Source organism: Betta splendens, chromosome 3, assembly GCF_900634795.4.
Source record: "Betta splendens chromosome 3, fBetSpl5.4, whole genome shotgun sequence".
Lineage (NCBI taxonomy): Eukaryota > Metazoa > Chordata > Actinopteri > Anabantiformes > Osphronemidae > Betta > Betta splendens.
The window spans coordinates 3229293-3248080 of record NC_040883.2 but is presented as its reverse complement, the minus strand read 5'-3'; the positions used below and the strand labels follow the sequence as shown (position 1 = coordinate 3248080).

Here is an 18788-nt window from a genome sequence, read left to right as displayed (position 1 = left end):
GTTTAATATTTTACTTTCCTTGTCTCATCTCTGCGTAACGCGACACTGATCTTACAGCATGTCCTCTGTTTTCATACCTTTAGAGAGAAATAGACCTCGCGTCTCTTTCTCCTTCTCATGTTTTAATTAAAAGCTCCGTATCTTCTGACGGCCTCTCATTACGTTTGAACTAACCAGCTGTGATGTAGGTGTGAAGACGTGCGCTGCCTGAGGGTGAACGAGGTCAAAATGTCACCGCTGATGAACGGGGCCACGAACCAGGTTCATCCTCCTGTAAACGACGCGTAGAAGCTGCGGTGAGTTCATGAATCCACCTGATTCCAGACGCTCTGAGGCTACGATGAAACGGCCTGTTTGTGTTTTACTCTTCATCCTCTTAGATATAAAAAGAACAAAGAAGCGTCATTGTTATTGTTTTACAGCCTGAAGTTAGTTAGTCCTGTATTATGAATGAAACCATATTAAATATGTATGTGTTCTAACATAACCCTTGCTGGAGACCGGCAGAAGCAGAAGATAGAGGTTTTCTTTGTGCTTTGAAGAAAAATTGATTTGTGTTTTGAAGAACAAAGTCGCTCTAATGTTTTAATCTTCAGTTGTTTAATCATCAACCAATTTTAAAATATATAATACACAAATTAGAGTATTGTCCTTGTGCATGTGTATTAGTCCTGCTCACTCATGGCAACAACAAATGGCTCATAAAGTAGTGATCCTGGACGTTCAGGCTTTCAAAAAGTAATAGCTGGAAATCTTCAACAGAGAATATTTGATTTGCATAAAGCTGTAACGTGTTATGAATGAACCCCAAAGAGATTAGTTCAACACGAGACCAAATAAATTGCTCATTTATTTTTTTGGCGACTCTGCCAGAAGTGGGCACGAAGACGGACGCACGGCTCGCTGCAGACTTGCTAATCATTTCACATGATACAGACCCGAGGAGCGCTGCATGTACGGCCTGCTAATAATGTGGGCCGTAGATTGAGTTTCCTGCCAGCGGTGCGTGTGCGCTGCAGCGTATCAGGGTAGTTGGCTGACGTTGACTAATTGAAATAATAGTGAGACTTGGTGTTTTTAACAGTTTGGTTACATAAATCATATTTATGTAACTTAACTATATCCAGATATTCAAAGCTCATGAAGCCAGACTCCGTCCTGACTGGTCTTACTGTATGTCTTTTAGGTTTTTACTGTTGACTGAGGGAATAAAAGCTTCTTATTTTGAGATCTTGATGTTCTATTCAGACACCACATGCGTCAAACAGCTGACACGTTTCATAGCATCTGTTACTTATGATCTGGGCGTAAAGGTGTTTGTGCCGCGGCTGTTCCTGTGGCATGAATATCATTTGGATAAAGTCAGCAGCAATTAGATCTTTTCATACCATCACACAGCCTCAGGGGGAGGAGGAGAATCTGAGTGCACAGTAAAGAGGCTCAGCTCATCCTAGTTGGGTCAGGAAATGCATGAAGAAGAGCAAGATCACGGCCGAGTACAGAATCATCCACTAAGGTCAAAACGCGCCCTTTGTGGACACCACAGCCTGAGTCATAGCAGCTGGACACGTCGCTCGGTCAGAGTAGCTTAGGAAGGTGTGTGTGTGTGTGTGTGTGTGTGTGTGTGTGTGTGTGTGTGTGTGTGTGTGTGTGTGTGTGTGTGTGTGTGTGTGTGTGTTAGAGTGAGATTTAAAACCGATAGGTTGATGATGAACACCACAGACTATTGTGTTGAAAAATATCGTCTTAATTCTTTTTCTTAATAAGCAGCAAAGCACATCTCAAGTAAACTATTGTGACATTTAGGTGAAACCATGATCACAACACCGTGACCGAAAGGGTTTTAATTGTTGTTGCCTCCTGCTGTGTTTCTCTCACCTTAAGCACCGCTGTATCCCCTTTCAGCGTGCTCCTGCCACTTGACCAGCTTTTAGAGGTCAGTCTGCCCTGAATGAGCCGGCGATGGCTCTGTAACCCTGCAGGGAGCGATGAGATCAAAGATAGCGTGAGCCTTTTACAGAGCGCTTAGAATAAATAGCTGCTTCTTGGGCTGTCGCTGTGACAGTCAAATAAAGGTTAGAGATCCTCATTTTTCTGACTGATTGAAAGACGCCACAGTGGCAGGAGTGTTATGAGACAGAGCTGAGGATGAGGTTAATTACTGTGTGTGTGTGTGTGTGCGTGTGTGTGTGTGTGCGCAGAGGAGCATAGTGGTCCTGAGACTGTCCCCTCTGGTCTAAAAGGGGAGCGACGCAACCTGATGCACAGTAGGTACGAGTTAAAGGTGAACAAATACAGGTTCATAAAAAGGAAACAATGAGACAAAGATGGACTGATGACGACATCCACTTGATTAATGGGCACTAAAAAAAGAAACCATTTATGACTCATGCTAAACGTTACAAGTGAGTTCTGTTGTAATTGCATCGCTGCATATTGAATTGAATAACATATGTTCAGCCGCTTGTGGCAGCAGAAACGAGCTGTTTCCATCTAAATGTGGCACAGAGTCAGTCTGGATGTTCAGAACAGTTCAAGAGGGCAGTCTGGAGGCGGGGGTCAAAGGTCAAGCGTCTTCATCTCATAGAAGCCGACCCGGGACGTGTGTGAGTGTGAGGAGAGCTTTGAGCCCAGACGTGGGTGGGGTCGAGTTAGGGTCAAAAGCTTCACATGACTTTTACCAGTAAAGGTGAAACTAGGAGCCGAGGCGTGAGACCTGCGTTCAGTCGGTGAGATGTTGTTGTTACCGTATTCCGCCTGACCCCAATCTTACCTTAACCCCAACCAGTCGTCGGCTCTGCCTGTCTCCCTGCTTGGCCGGCAGCCACACGGCGCCGCGTCTGAGCCAGTCCACTCGCACACACTGGCCGCTTGTTTGCCTTTCACACTTATTCCCCCATGTCATCACAGTCATGTGACAGCCCGGCATCCCATAATCCTGTGTGTGATGTCACAGGTCAGACCAGGTCAGTGAGGCACAAGGTGCATCATTAGTCTCTGTTGTTATAGTTTCTATGTCATCTTCATCAGGTCATAACATAGAAAGGTATTGACATTTTTATATAAAATAGCTTTTGTGTAACTTCTACTTGGTCCTGTTTGTTATGGCTCGTTCTCCATTTCACTGCTTTAGGCGGAACAAGAATGTCATTAAGCAGGTCTCTAATGAGATTAGCTTCTTTGCTAAACACAACCAACCCCCAACATACAGTTACATCACAGCACAGCACCAGTTATTCTGCAAAAAGTCCAATGTTGTACTAACACACTGAACCAGACAGGAAGTGGAAGCGTCCTAGTGTTGCTGGCGCCCCCCGGAGGCTGAAAAGCTCATTATTGCTGTGGGTTATGGTTTGTTTTCATCTGATGCTCGTGAAGCTGGTACTGCAGCGTGTTTAACGCTTAGGAACGGTTCTTGTGATGCGGGTTTTTGTCACATTGGATCCGTGAGCTGTTTCTGGGCTGAGGCGGTTCTGAGTTGCCTTTGTAGCTCCTTCCCACCCATTCATGGTTCTGGGGTCCTGCGGGTCCCGGAGCCATGGCAGACTGGATGAGCAAAGGACACGCTGCCGCCTGGTCCGGTCCAGACCAGGTACCAGACGGTGAGGGCGCGGGTCAGGATGGGCTCAGCGGTGGCTCTGTAGAAGCGCAGACAGAATTTCTTCAGCTGTATCGGGAACTTCATCCTTTGTTGTGTGTTGCTGGTTCAGGGACCTGATGTTTTTGGTTTACATCTCTTTGTACTCATCACTTTTAGCTTATGCGTGTACTCATATTAACTGGACCTCGTTTCAGACTTCTTGGAGTCTTTAATTTAGAGGAAGCAGCCCAGACCGCCTCTGCTGAGGAGCTCAGGCTCCTCCTGGTGGTCAGAGAGGAAAACACAGTAATGAAAGACTGGGACAGAAGTTCAGTCATGAATGGAGTCGGCTGTTATGATGCGTGCAGTGTCTGGTCAGCTGTGTGTTACTGAGGAAGCCCAATGTATGTGTCATGTGACATCATGACACTGGGAGCTTGTTCCCACACAGAGGAGATGGGGGGTCTGTGCATGAGGACTGAGAATGCTTGTGCATCAGTGTAAGGTGTCTGTGGTGTTTGCACAGTGGTTCCTTGTGCACGTGAAGCCTTTATGCTCCGTTCGTGCCAGTGGAACCTTCTGTCATTATTACAGTGTGAGGCGTCCGACAGGAAGCAGGGGGGAAATGTTTCTGACCCCTGGAAACCTGAGGGAGGGCTGTTCATTGGATTTTCCACTGGTATGTGCTCAAATGTGTATAAATAACACAGAGCTGATCTATTTAATACTTGACCCGACATTTGTCTTTTAGGTTCTCGTTTATTCGGTGGCCGTCACTGCAGCACTGTTTCCTTTTTCTTTCAAGTCATTTTATTTATATAGGATACAATGCAGTCATAGCAAAAGTTGTGTAAAAGCACTTTACATTGTAAGGTCAAAGGTCACACAACTGTGTAGTTGACCAGCAGTTCTATTTTAGCAGTTAGAAAAAGAATTGCTCTTTCTTTATTTCTTTAATGTTGTTTAATGCTGAAATGAAAAGACTTAAAGTGAAAGTTTACACTTTAGTTCTAGTATCAAGGCATTGTTTCCTTCTTGAATTAACTTTATTCAGTTTTTGTTGACAGAAATGAAATCCTTAATTAGTGACGTCGGCCAGATCCTGGCGGTGCGTTCAGGAGACGTTGTTCCAGTCATCCTGGATGTGCTGCGTCATGTTGAGATCTGCTCTCTGTAGACGTCCTGCCGCTGCAGCACTCATCTTCCCAAGACTCAAAGCAAATGAAAAATTTAAATGATCGTACCTGGTACAATCAGCAAAATCAAATCATTCTAGTGGCATTTCAGTGTGAGAAACATTATCCACATTCCTCTGCTGGATTGCTCCCAGAATGCACCAGTGCCACCGATACATAACCACCAGTCCAGCTAAAACAGATGCAAGTATTTTAGTGGGAGGCTGCGAGTGCACTGCTGGCAGGCGCTTGATGCGATATGTGCCCGTAAGATGAAGTCACAAACATTGCAACTGTAGTCAACTCCCACTCGCTGGGCGACACAGACAGGCCATTATGTGGATGAGTACCAGCTGGTACCACGGGCTCCTCATCCTTCTCTGCACTTCATCTGTGGATGCCTCTAAACCAGGACATGGAACTGAATGGGAAGAGCAAACCTGCGAACGGCCTCCTCGCGTGTATCGCCGCCATCTGCTTCTGTGCCATTTCCACGGCTCAAAGACGTGAGTAGCGCTCGGGTTCGCGAGGACGGCGCCGCGCGCTGCTGCTGAGAGCAGGGAGGAGGTCAGCGACGGGAACACGGCACAGACGTGGAGGGTTTTAACGTTTGGCCCTTCAGCCGAGGAGCCCACGTCCACCTCTGGGCCCTGCAGCGAATGCTGTCCATTAGTTCACTCCAAAGACCAAAAGAACTACACTTGGCTTTAAGTTACATGTAGGAGCAGGAAACGTGGCCTGTGCTTCCTTCTGTCTGCTTGTGATGCCGCCGCTTTTTGCATCCTCTTGGCCTTTATTGTGTTTTGTTTGTTTTCTGTTTACTGTGCAGATATGTTGAAGTATTACTTTACTTTGTGCCAATTGTTTTGTTCTGACCTGTTGTGCAGAGGAACACATATTTAATGACCTTTGTTATTTTTTAGGACTGTGTGCAAACTAAAACAGCACTGACTACTTCCTAAAAGTATCATAGACGTTGGATGCATTTGTGATCTGAGCTCACCTTCTCTCCTCCACAGTTTGCCAGGTTCCGCCCGGTCCGGTGACGGTCCCAGAAAACAACACGGCTGACGTTCAGGTGGCGCTGATCAGCTCCAGCAGCGACGTGAAGTTGAGCATCTACGTGAACCCTGAAGATCTGTTCTACCTCAAAGCGAACGCTCTGATGGTGAAGAAAGGCCTGGACTATGAGGTACTTATGACCCAATCGGTCTAAAGGCGTGTTTCACTGAGCGCGTGCAGTAACGTCAGCTGAAACTTCCAGGCTGCAGTTTTTGAGTCGAGCCTCTGATTCCGGCACCGCTGTGTGGAGTTGTTGTGAAGAAGCTGAAACAGAAGAACTGAATGTGAACGTTACACATTGCTAATTCTGCTGCTCTGTGTTGTGTAGTCTTTGTCTAGTGCGGCGCTGGTCGTGTGGGTGCGATGCAGCAAATCTGGCTCCAAATCTGTGAGTAGAACGGCGTCAAAGGCAAAAAGGCCCGAGAAGCCAGCGACTGTTTAAAATGACCCAAACGAACTGAGCCCGTTTTGTTCCGACGCGTCTCTGTCCAAGGTCAACGAGTCCGTGGAAGTTCTGGTTGAAAATGTGAACGATAACCCGCCGAACTTTGCCCGGAACCACTACACGCTGGAGGTGAATGAGGTGAGCGGCGCTGGTGCCGGCACCGTGGCTCCAGCTCACTCCTGCTTTGCGCTGACTCACTGTTTTGTCTCCTGCAGCTCAGTCCAGTCAACGCCAGCGTTGGACTGATAGAAGCCACAGATGTTGACTCAGAACCGCTGTACTACCGCTTAGAACCCGCTCCGGTGAGCCTGGTGACTCACTCCACAGGACGGACCGGTCGATTCCACCAGCAGCCATCTTGTTTTCTCATTTAATGTCCCTTAATGTTTGAGTGATCATTTTTTATACGAGTCCTGTACTGTTCCTTCTCTCAGGATAAATATTTCCGCCTGGAGAACGTCAACACTCCAAAACTAGTTGTTAAAAGCATCCTGGACTACGATGTGGTGCAGAAGATCTCTCTGGTTCTACATGTGCAGGTACAGTCACACTGACGCATTCATCCAGTCACAGCAGAGCTCCGCAGCTCACTGACGTTTGGCTTCTGCCACGTTCAAGGACACCTTCAATGGCTCGGCCTCCAACAAGCCCTTCTTCACGTCTGTGGCCACCATCACCATCCATGTGAAGGACGTTGACAACCGGCCGCCGTGGTTCCAGCCGTGTTTGAGGACAAACCTAGGAATCGCTAAACTGTGTGTGAGCTCCGGATACAGAGGCAAAGTCAACCTCACGGAGAAGGAGGTGGGTCCACGCGGGACGTTGGTGTCTTTGATCCAGGAGTCTGTCTGTCTGTCTGTCTGTCTGTCTGCCTGCCTTTCTGTGTGTCTGTGTGTCTGCCTGCCTGCCCGTCTGTCTGTCTGCCTGCCCGTCTGTCTGTCTGCCTGCCCGTCTGTCTGTCTGTCTGTCTGTCTGTCTGTCTGCCTGTCTGTCTGTCTGTCTGTCTGTCTGTCTGTCTGCCTTTCTGTGTGTGTGTGTGTGTGTGTGTGTGTCTGTGTGTCTGTCTGTCTGCCTGTCTGTCTGTCTGTTTGCGTGCGTCTGCCTGCCTGTCTGCCTGCCTGCCTGCCTGCCCGTCTGTCTGTCTGCCTGCCCGTCTGTCTGCCTGTCTTGGTTTAAATGAATGATGCCATGTGTCATTTTATCCTCAGGAGGGGCCTTTAGTGCTGGAGCCTGGTCCGGTGTTTGCCAAGGATGGAGACAAGAACCGGAGCGAGCAGATCAGCTACAGAATTCTGCGCGGTCTGAACCACACCTCATTCAGCTTCTGTTCTGTTACGGTGCATTAATTGGAACTTAATCACTCTGATCGGAAAAGTCGGCCTAAATGAAGGACATCACAGTTGTCCTTAACCTTCTCATGAAGCGTGCATTTCATCCTTTTAGCTGTAGATAACTTTGTTACATCATGAAGCTGTGTTGAACTTGAACTGTCATGTTTCTTCCTTCTTCAGGTAACGAGGGAAATATTTTCCACATTGATGAAGACACAGGAAACATCACCATGGCCAAAGCTGCTGATATTATCGGCCCAATAATTCTGACCATTCTGGTGAGGAACACAAACGCTGTCCTGTCGTATTTATGAATGCAAAAAGGACACATTAATTTCTCACCCACGTCTCTCGGTCTCCAGGCGTCACAGGTGACGAACAGGGATCAATTTGCAGTAACTCAAGTGACCATTGAGGTGATGAAGAAGAGCAGGAACCCCCCTCGCTTTGAGAAGGAGCGGTACGAAGGCTTCATCTACAGCAACTCTGTGCCTGAGAGCATGATCCTGAGGGACAGAGGCACCAACCGGCCCTTCAGGGTCCGAGCCCGCGACGACGACTTCGCTAGTGTGAGTGACGCCCCGATAATGGGAAATGTGAATACGTTATTAAATCACTTGAATTTTCTGCAGGTGCACAGAGGTAACAGAGTGAATATTCACCCAGAAATAGAAAAGTTATAGTTAATGTTCCTCTTTAGCTTATTTATATCTTACTCTCCAACTTATTAAGTTGAGTCCATTTTATGAGGTTTAAATAATATTTGCAGAGCGTTGGGGTCAGTCAGTCCAAACTGATGAAGCTTTTTATGTCTGTAATTACACAAATCCACCTGCAGGTATGAAATAATATAATGAGACGTTATTTTGCCCTTTCCATGTGTGTTTGTTGGACTTAGGGTGTGAATCCAGACGTGAAGTATGAAGTTCAGTACAGCAGCTACGTCAACGTGACCTCTGACGGCTTCGTGATCCTGAAGAGGCTTGTTAAGACTGAGTCGTTTGCACTTCAGGTAACAGGCAGCCGCCTCCCGTCAGCGTCGAGCACCTCTGCCTGATCCTTGAGTCTCTGCTGCATTCTGTGAACTCTTCTCTGCCTGCAGCTCAGGGCGGTGGATACAGGCACAGGGGAGTCGGGCACAGCAGCCCTGTCTGTTCAGGTCATTCCTGGTGAGACACCTTTTACTGAGTGCGTGGTGGGAAAATAAATATTAAACCTTTTAGATTTAAATCATTTTAATAGTAATAGATCACTCTATATTTCAATATTTTCATTTTACAATCATTTTAAGTTACGTTGATTTTCTGATGTGTTATGATGATACTGTGGCCTGTGTAAACGAGAAAAGCTACTTCACCTCTTTATTCTCCTGTTTTACAAGGGTTCTGCCCTTTATGTTCCACTCTAACAGCAGTCACACGCTTGAACTAGATCTGAACTACCACCTGTCAGCACCAAAATGACTCCACTGCTGTGTAAAAAAGAGGCTGCTGTTTTTTAAGTCATTGGTTCTGGTCTGTGCCCCCTGCAGCTGAGTCCATCCCATCTCCTGCAAACGCCGGCTACCGTCCAGGTGACATGGCTCTGCTCGGCCTGGTGATGGCGGCTCTGCTCATCCTCTGCTTCATAGTAATCGGCTTCTTGATTTCACGCTTGTGGAGAGGAAATAGCAGCATGGACAAAATATGCGGGGTCAGTCTTCTTATTTTCAGTGTTTCCAAGGCCAAGAATTTAAATAATGATTATCAAGAAATGCTTGTAATAGGAAAGGGTAATGTAATATCATTGTGCTGATAACGCATGGACTACAACACTTGAAGGAGGCTGTATGAATAGGGTTTATGTGTAAGACTATATAGTTAAAAGTTAATAACATTGTTTTCTTATTTGCGTGATATTTTCTCATTTCTGTCTAATTATGCAAGATAGTCCACCTTAAGACAGTCCTCCTTTTACAACTATAATTTGTAGTTTTAAAAGGGTCGCATTACAGAATGTTGAGAGAAGCATCATAGTTGTGAGACAGTTAGTTTTGCCCTACTGATCTGTTGTCAACAACATACTTTACTATGATGCGTTTTTCTCACCTACTATCCTATCACCCTTGTTTCATCACAAACTATACTATGACACTTTTAAAAGACATACTATACTAAAAGATATTTTTCACAACCTACTATACTCTGAGACGTGTTTAACAACATATCGGACTATGATGTCTGTTTCATCACATACTATACTTAACACACTTTTATACATACTATACTATGTTGTGTTTTTATAGCTATATTTTTATCACATACTATATTTTTCATGACACACTAGACTACCATGTTTTTCATCACATAGTATATTATGTGGTGGAAAGATGTTTTTCACCGCTATACTGTGTTTTTACCACCTACTATATTGTGTTGTCATTTTCATCAATACTAGGCTATCACATGTTTTTAATCACATACTAGACTGTGACATTTTTGAGGACATACTAGACATACTAGATGTGTTTTCAACAACATACTTTACTATGATGTGGTTTTATCACCTAAGACCCTTGTTTTATCACGTTTTTCAAAAAATACCGTGAGACTGACACTTTATAGTATAGTAGATTATAATAATGTGTTTTAACAACATGACGTGTTTTGCACAATATACTGTTGTTTTCATCACATATTATACTACGATGTTTTTTTTAACTATATAGTATACTATGATGAGTTTTTTTATGACATACTGTGTTGTAGTATACTACGACACTTTTTATGATGTACTACATTAAGTGTTAGCCTCCTTACCATTTGTTGTGGTATAAACAAGTAGACTGTCACAATTTGTGCACTATTGAAGTTGATAAATTTTTTTCTGTGGCTGACATCATTTTTTTACTATACTATGACACTTTTTATAATATACTATAGTAAGTGTTGAAGAGTGTCATTGTACAGTATGTTGTGAAAACAGTAATCATTGTATGAAAAAAATGTCAGTGTAGTATGTCGTGAAAAATGACATCATAGTATATATATTATGTGATGAAAAACCCATCATACTCTAGTATGTTCTCAACATTTGTCATAGTATAGCATGTGATGAAAAACATTTAAGAATCTGACAGGACAGCATTAGCGTTTGTGACCATCTTTGTGTGTACAGACACAGACAGTTTATTTTGCACGCATCAAAACACATGAATGATCACTCCTACACATAATATCTGCAGTAATGGTTGCACATAACAGAACACTGCAGAACACACCATAAATAAAATGTCATAGCATAGTTTGTGATGAAACAGGGGTCATAGGATAATATCTCCTCAAAAAGTGTTACAGTATGTGATAAAAACATATAGTTATTGATTTTGTCTTCAAAATAGTGTTATAGTATAACATATGAAAAAATGGTCATTGTGTAATATGTGGTGAAACACGTCGTAGTCCAGTATGTGTAGTTTTTAAAAACATAGTATGTTTAAAAAAGTGTCACAGTACACAACACTATTCACGAAAGTATGTGATAAAAAAAAGAGTAGTATAGTACAGTATGTTGTTGGGGCCTAGTGGGGTCAGGGATATCCAGACCCATTCAACCACTCAGACAAATGGCCTCTCCAGCCTGAGTCTCCTGGATGATTGTAAGGAGAAATACAAAGTCAAAGGAGACGCCGCTGCTTTAATGTTCCCATCACACAAAATGAACACACTGTTCCCTGTAAGTAGAGAATAAGGAAAACCTAAAACTACACGAATCTCTGTCATCACTCCTCATAAAACACAGTATTTAACACATAGTTTGTGCTGTGGTGTTCTACTGAGACAACCTAGTACCTAAATCATCTCTCTCCTGCCACTAGTGCTTAGGCCCCTGCCTGAAGTCTGAGCAGCACCAGACTGGCCACAGGGACTCCCTCCAGTACACCAACGACGGCTTCCAGAACGAGGGCGACCAGAGCCGACGCTGGAACAACATTCTTCCCAGACGGAGCACGTTCCCACATTCCCGTGGACGGGTCATTCCCCTGGAGAGACGGAGCCACTGCTCCTCCTGCGGCGTGTACTCGAACCACGTTCCCAAGGGGAGCCCCTCTGCCAGGAGGGGCAGAGGAGACTGGGACGAGTACAGCACGAGGCCAGTCCTGGCCAAGCAGAGGAGGAAGGAGGGCCAGAAGACCGTGTGGTTCAAGGAGAGCGCAGACTCGTCAGACATCGAGGTGGAGATAATTCCCGACAGCGTGGGTCGGGTGGAGGAGGAGACTGAGGAAGAGCTGGAGATGGACGGGGTTGTCAGAGACCCGGCTGCCCCGCTCAGAGAGCCCGATGCAGGGCAGGACGACCAGAACCCAGAACCCAGGGAGGAGCAGGATAATGGAAGTAGCAGCTCGGAAAAAAACCCTGAAAACCAGGACGACTGACAGGAGACGTCAGCGGGAGAAAACTGAGGTTGCTGTTTGGAAGCCACAGGTGTCAGGACTCCATGAAAACAGTGGATAAGTCCAAAGTATTGGTTTCAAGGATCAAAGGCTTTTCCAATGTGGGAAAAAAGTCTCTGTATGTACAGTAAGTGGTCACACCACACAAACATGAAATCACATTTATGTTTTAATGAAATACAGATAGCTGCGTCTGTGCTTATGAAGGACGACTACAGCGTCTGGTCTGACAGACTTTCAGTCAATAGCCAAATTAACAAATATCGTAGTCTGGTTGTAAATAAGGTCTGTAGAAACCTTTCACGTGGTGCCACTTTCTAAGACAGCAATAGATTGCAACTAATATTTAGGGTACATTTATTTGTCATGTGGTATTTTCTTATTTCGGGATTTTAATAATGCTTTAGTGTATAAAACAAATTAACATTAGGACATTAAAGTAACATCAAGTCAGGAAACGATACAATAGTACTGCAACATAAATACATTTGTAAAGTTGCAATAGTTAATTATTTTTAGTAATAGAGAAAAAAAAAAAAAAAACTTTCCATCACATATTCACGATAGTTACTAAACTGAGCATAAGTCAGTTTTGTATTTTGAGGTAAATATGCGAAGGGGCAGGAGCTGTTACTGTTTAGTGTAGGAAATGTTTTATTTTGTTATAAGAACAAAAGTGTAAATTGTGTCTACTGAACACTCAGTATTTTCTTGTGTTTATGTAACCATTTAAGAATAAATGTAAAATAAAAGGTTTTTGTACAATAAGGTGATTTGGACAATAATAAAGCAATAAAATGTCCAATTGTTTAATGTTAAATAAAAAGTAGAATAAACTGATTTTTAAAAACTGTTTATTGAGGCCATTCACAAAATACATTTCAAAGTCAGTAGCTGAGGACTGGAGTCATCCTAAAATGCAAATTAAATGTTTTGTTTAAAATTAAATCCCTGATTAAAAACACAAACTGATCCCTGATCAGATACAACCACAATAAAACCTATTATTTTCTGTTGTATGTTCTCTGCTTGAAATTGTACAAGTTCATCAGAATAGTGCATTTATGCGCTAAACAAACTCTATTGCTAAATGTTCGATTTCAAAATGTAAAGAAAATGTGCAGCAGTTTTTGTTCAACTTTCCTCTTTAACGTATCGCAGCACACGTAGCGCTTACTTGGCCTTTGCAAAGCCCACCCTGTTGTTCTCTCGGTCGAAGACGGTGTAGTACTGGCCTATGAATACATCTCCCAGAATCCACAGGGGCCCAGCGGGCGCGGGGATATCCAGACCCATGAAGCCACTCAGACAAATGGTCTTGCCAGCCTGAGTTACCTGGAGGATTGTAAGGACAAAGACAAAGTCAAAGGAGAGACAACGCTGCTGATCTCACAAAATAAAACACACTGTTCCTTGTAACAAGGGAACGAGGAAAAGCCACTTGAATCTGTCATCACTGCTCATAAAACAAACTAGCCTCCCCCCAGCTTTGCTGAATCAAACAACACTGCACTTGTTTGGCTTTTGGAACCAACACAGAGCTGTGTTGTTGTGATGGAGCTGACTCTGTACTGCCCCCTACTGGATGATGAAGCACATGTCCTGCACAGTCTCACCTTGAGGATGTACTGCTCTCCGGTCAGAGTGTAGCTCTGTCCGCCCAGGTTGAAGGTAATGACGGGCAGCGATGGAACCTTGTCACAGCTCACCATATACTGCAACACAACCAGCATACGTTTTATTTTGCTTGTTTTTTTTGCTTCTATTGTTGTTAGTTTTAATTATGATTGACCTTTTTCTGTTTTATAATTTTAAAAGCATTTTATAAAAAGTATTAAAAAAATTGAAAAACAAAATCAAACTTGAAAAAGCAATTTAAAAAAAACAAAAAAACTGCTTTACTTCTATGACTCAGCTGATGCGAGTGGATGCTGAAAGAAACAAACTTAACAGAAGCTTTTTTGACATCTTGACGCTTGATGTTCAGGTTATGTTGGCAGGTTAAGCCATCTTAAAATGTACCGCCCTAACAGCTCCAGATTTACAGGCACAGTACGATCAGCTGAAGCCTGCTGGCTTCCTCTCACCTCTCCTGACATGATTGGGATGGCTCCAATGGCTTTCTGCAAGGCCTTGATCTCTGCAGAGGGGCCAGTGATCAGAGACGTCCCAGTGTCCACGATGGCCTCACAGCCGCTTTTACACAGGCTCAGCTGGCTGCTCACGGTCATCCTAACACACGACATTTAGATTATAATCATGGTATGATAGTCATTACATAAAAAACCCTAATGACTGCATTTATTAATGCGCTACTGGTATTTTTCTAAGTAAACACTAAAGCCATTTCCCAGTACACAGATGTACATAATTTATGTTCCATGTCGAGACCACTCCACTAGGACCTTATCAAAGGACAGTTTGTTCCCCTCAGCACCGTGAAATACAGCCGTGCTTCACCAGTCACAAAACAGAATTCTACAGGTTACTGTGTGTTAATATAAAGTAATATGTGCTTACGAGTCCATGTGGATCTGCCAGTAGGCCTGGCGTGTGATGCTAACGTAGTGGAAGTCACCGCTGTAGTATTTGGGGTCCGTTCCTCCCAGCAGCAGTTCACCACCAGGGCTGGTTTCTGGGTTCCTGAAACAAAGGAGACAAATTTGTTTTTGCAGCTGTTTAAAATCAGCATCAACATTTGATAATTAGTCCCTCTCTCACATTAAAATTCTTAAATCTACATACAAGTAGCTATGTAAGTTTTTAAACGTATCTTGTGGCCATTATCTAAGCCTCAAAGTTACAAATATGAACAACTCAAATTAAAAAAAAAAATTTAAAAAGTGTTGGCTGTGTTTCATCTAGTCCTTCATGGGTAAGATCCAGGTGCACATCAATGGATTTCTACACCAGCACCAATGAACGGCAGGGTTTGTACTGTGCGTGTGTACTTGCATCGAAGTGAAAACTCCAAAAAAAACCTTTTCCTACCAAAGTGAGGACATTTTGACATGTTTGAAGCCTGTTTTAGGGTTAAGATGTGATTTTTGGGCTGAGGATAGAATTGAGTTTTGGTTCAGATTAGAGCAATGGTTAAAGCCTTTAGTTGTGATGGTTAGGGTAAAGGAGCATAGTCATGAATTTCCTGGATTTAAATAAAATAAAAAAAAAAGGTCTAGAAGGACATAAAGTGTGAACAAATGACCTTGGAGCTGCACCTTTAACACAGCAGCTTTTTAGAGCCGGAGGGGCTCAGGTCAAACTGGCTGCCAGTCATGTCTGTGTACAGTCAAAATAGCACGGCTGAATCAGTGAGGTCACAGCAAAGTCTTTCCTTTGCTGTGACCTCACTGCTGAGGAAACACATAGGAAGGAAATATCTATATTTAACATTTCTGCAAAAAAAATTAGAATCTTAAAAACACTAAAGTATCCAAAGGGTTGTACAATGTCCCCATGAAAACCAAGTGGACCAGAACGGCTCCAACCTCCCACACTTGCTACATAATTCACACTTCCTGCAGCTCTGTTCGTTATCTCACCTGTTCAAATAGAAGGAAAAGACGTTCTTCTCCACCTTCTTCTGACTCATGATGTTGTCAAACACCGGAGCCACCCCATCCACAGAGATGCGTGGGTAGGCCATGCCGAGGATCCCATCGAACTTGGCTGCTATAAAGGCCACACCCGGCTGCTTTATGGCTTCCCCGAACAGCTGTTTGCTCACGGATATGTCTCCAATCTGAACACAGCAAGGATTTCATTCAGTCACATCTTATTCCACTGAATCTAGTGTGACTGCAACAGAAAAGACAGATGCTCTTACTGTGCACGTGTCTTGACTGAGGTATCCTGACAAACTGCCACTTCCATACTGGATGGCAAAGGCAGTGCCGTTTTTCACATATGTGCTGGACTTTGCAGAATTATATTTGTGATGGAGTACTGCGAAAAAGAAGAGAACAATCAGTAGCTCCAACCTTTATGTAACTACAGAAGTGTTTCTGAGCAGAGATCAGGATGTCGTAATGCACAGACTTACAGCAAGCGATGTCTGAGATGGAGCAGTGAACGGAAGGAACCCACAGGTTGGAGGAGCCAGTGTCAAAGACCACGGTGAAGATCTGAGGAGGGGTGCCCAGGCCGATCTCGCCATAATACTGGGCCTAAAAAAAAAAAAAAAAAACAAAAAAAAAAACAGAACAGATTTAACTTTTTTCCCCAGTCCTTTATAATAAACAGTCAATAATCAAAACTATGTCACCAGCGTCTGACAGAGAAGGTTTCAGTAGTTTGTTCTGGTTTTACCACTGATTGAACCACGAATCCTTCACCATCAGCAAATGTCATTAGAACACTGGTTAAAAAGTCGCTGTGTCACACGAATAAATAAGCTGTTAACTGAGAGAAGCTGACGATTACTCAACACATTGAGAGTAGCCGCTGAAGCAAACTTCCCTTTCATGTGACTGAGCGCTACTCGAGTGGAAACCATTATTGCTTAATAGTGTCAATCAAGACTTCATTCACTTCCTTTAAAAAGGAGAAATGCGGAAGTCTTTGCGATTTCTTGCGTGATTGAACCTCAAACTGAAACCAAATCTCTCCGGCTTTGAAATGGCTCAGCTGATTCAGAGAGCTGCAGCTTTAATGATCATTTGGGGTTGTAATTAATATAGTTTAGAAAAATTATGTATATAAAAATTGTTATGTAAAAACTTTTTTTCAGTCATTGGTTTTTATAACACTGCAATAAAAACTATTTTAGGGTAGAAACTCAACTTTTCGAAGCACTGAACTAATTCACATTAATAGTTTTTAAACATTCATCCATTTTAAAAGTAAAAGACAAAAAGTGACAATACTAAAACGGTAAATGCCTTCTACGATTGAAGCAAACAAAGTTTCCATTAGCTGAAATCTTGCACTTGCTTACAGGTCTTGACAGACAGATTTAATTGTTTTGAAAGGATTAACATAAAAGGTCACAGCCTAAATAACACAAGAGGACCTTTGTTGTGGTTCTCCCCTAGCTCGGCTTTTAGCTCCTCAGTGGTGCATTAAGGAAAGTGAAGAATTAAAGGTCCACCGGTCAGTGATTTGGAGAGTGATGCTTACATCAAGGTAGTTTTTCAGGACTTCTGGAGTGGGTGCATTACTTGAAGGGAAGCCATAGTTGTACTTAAGGGAGTGTTTGTCCATCACAAGTTCCTCAGCTCTTCGCCCCGAGTCGGTCATCTCACGTCTGATGGTCCGGAACTTCTTTAGGGGGATTCTGTGGGCAGAAAAGTTTGACGATTAACGACTCGTACTGGCTAGAAAACTTTTGTTTTTATTTAAAAATTTTAAATAGCCTCTGATTAGACTAATTGACTTGCAATACAAAAACAACAAATACAGGCTTTTGTTCATGCATTTTACAAATCCTCTCTCAGAGTACAAACTGTAGAACTAGGCCAATGTAATGTAGGTCATCAAAACACATTCAATGTTTAAATGCATTTTAATCGTTTCAATTGTAACGTGCACAAGTAGTTAACTAAAGGTTCAAATGTCCCTCCTTGAAATAAAAAATTAAACTGAGGGCAGGTAAAAGCGCTAACACTAACCACTCAACATGTGGCTGATTTGTGGCCAACAGCTCGACAGCTGTGGTGGTTTTTGAAATGAGAATGCAGAAAGCACAGCTCCGTCATAGGAACGACCACAGACTGAATGGAAGATTCATTTTTTATTTTTGGCGAATGGCAAAAAAGTGTTAATGATCTCACAGATTCAATTATAATGTTGGAAAGTGTTGATTAGTGGTCTTCAGTATTTCACCCTTGAATTCATATTCCACATACTTAAAATATTTGTTGCCAATGACACTAGAAATGAAATATATAAAAACAGAATAAAAAAGACAGAAGACTGAGGCATGAATGAGCCGCGTGCTTTCTTTCTTACTGTGACCCTGTAATTTCTTAATATAAAAACAACGCTTTATTAGTTTATTGCCATCGTAATGATTGAGAATGACGCAGCGGCGGCACAGTAATGGTTAAGGCTCACCTGTTCACCTTGTGAACCACGAGTCACAAGATGAGCTCAGACTGACAAAGACAACATCACGTGCACAGACCGGTCGATAACGGTGCGCGGAGGTAAACACTAGCCTGCGTTAGCTACTCGTGCTAACGCGGTAGCAAACGGCCGTTAGTCCGTCGACCCCCTCGCTGCTGCGTTACGCGCAGCGCAGCCGTTTGTGCCGTTCGTGTCGTAACAGCTTGACATTGTGTAAGTTGCCGCTAGCTTCACTTCACGCGCGGGTCGAGTTAGCAAAAGGTCGGCGGCGCGCGCTCCTTACCGGACCAGAGCGTCGCCGGTCAGAGCCAGCGCCGCCAGGACGCACAGGAAAACGCTCCTCATCTTCAGGCTGCAGCGCTGGAACGACCGAGCAACGACCGAGCACTTCTCCGTCTACTCGCTGCCACAAACAACCGAGTTTTTATCAGCTGACTGCTGCGGAGTCACCGTCACGTGAGGGTCCGGGGTTGGCGTGTGACGTCACTTCCGCCAGAGCAGACCCTGCGGGACCACATTTCGTTGCGTCGTTTTCTGCTCCCACGAACTGGCGCACAGCTACAGAACAGGCGTCGTTTGCGGGTTGTTTGTGAGGCTGCTCGTTGCGGCGAAGCCAGTGAATGTAAAAACGCAGCACAGGCCGATGTAATGACCTGAACTGAGCAGCTAGTGGCTGCCTCACCCCGCGAATCAGAGA

General features: G+C 43.8%; 2 protein-coding genes across 3 annotated transcripts; one reads left to right on the top strand and one right to left on the bottom strand.

The window, feature by feature from the left end:
- Positions 1 to 182: 182 nt before the first annotated feature.
- On the top strand, positions 183 to 12880 carry cdhr5a (cadherin-related family member 5a). 2 transcript variants are annotated; one of them, XM_029143671.3, is made up of 14 exons: positions 183 to 296; positions 5775 to 5947; positions 6146 to 6205; positions 6311 to 6400; positions 6478 to 6564; positions 6697 to 6801; positions 6881 to 7066; positions 7471 to 7561; positions 7774 to 7871; positions 7956 to 8162; positions 8492 to 8605; positions 8696 to 8762; positions 9125 to 9285; positions 11450 to 12880. In XM_029143671.3, the coding sequence occupies exons 2-14, from the start codon at positions 5921 to 5923 to the stop codon at positions 12005 to 12007; spliced, it is 1851 nt and encodes a 616-aa protein (XP_028999504.1). In that variant the 5' UTR covers positions 183 to 296; positions 5775 to 5920; the 3' UTR covers positions 12008 to 12880. The 2 variants fall into 2 exon arrangements, with proteins under 2 accessions (XP_028999504.1, XP_028999503.1); XM_029143670.3 differs by lacking the exon at positions 183 to 296 and adding an exon at positions 1667 to 5261.
- On the bottom strand, positions 12863 to 18581 carry ctsd (cathepsin D). The gene is made up of 9 exons (XM_029143674.3): positions 18375 to 18581; positions 17144 to 17300; positions 16068 to 16191; positions 15852 to 15970; positions 15568 to 15767; positions 14546 to 14668; positions 14113 to 14257; positions 13642 to 13740; positions 12863 to 13360 (listed from the first exon to the last, which is right to left on the bottom strand). The coding sequence occupies exons 1-9, from the start codon at positions 18434 to 18436 to the stop codon at positions 13199 to 13201; spliced, it is 1191 nt and encodes a 396-aa protein (XP_028999507.1). The 5' UTR covers positions 18437 to 18581; the 3' UTR covers positions 12863 to 13198.
- Between the last annotated feature and the right edge of the window lie 207 nt (positions 18582 to 18788).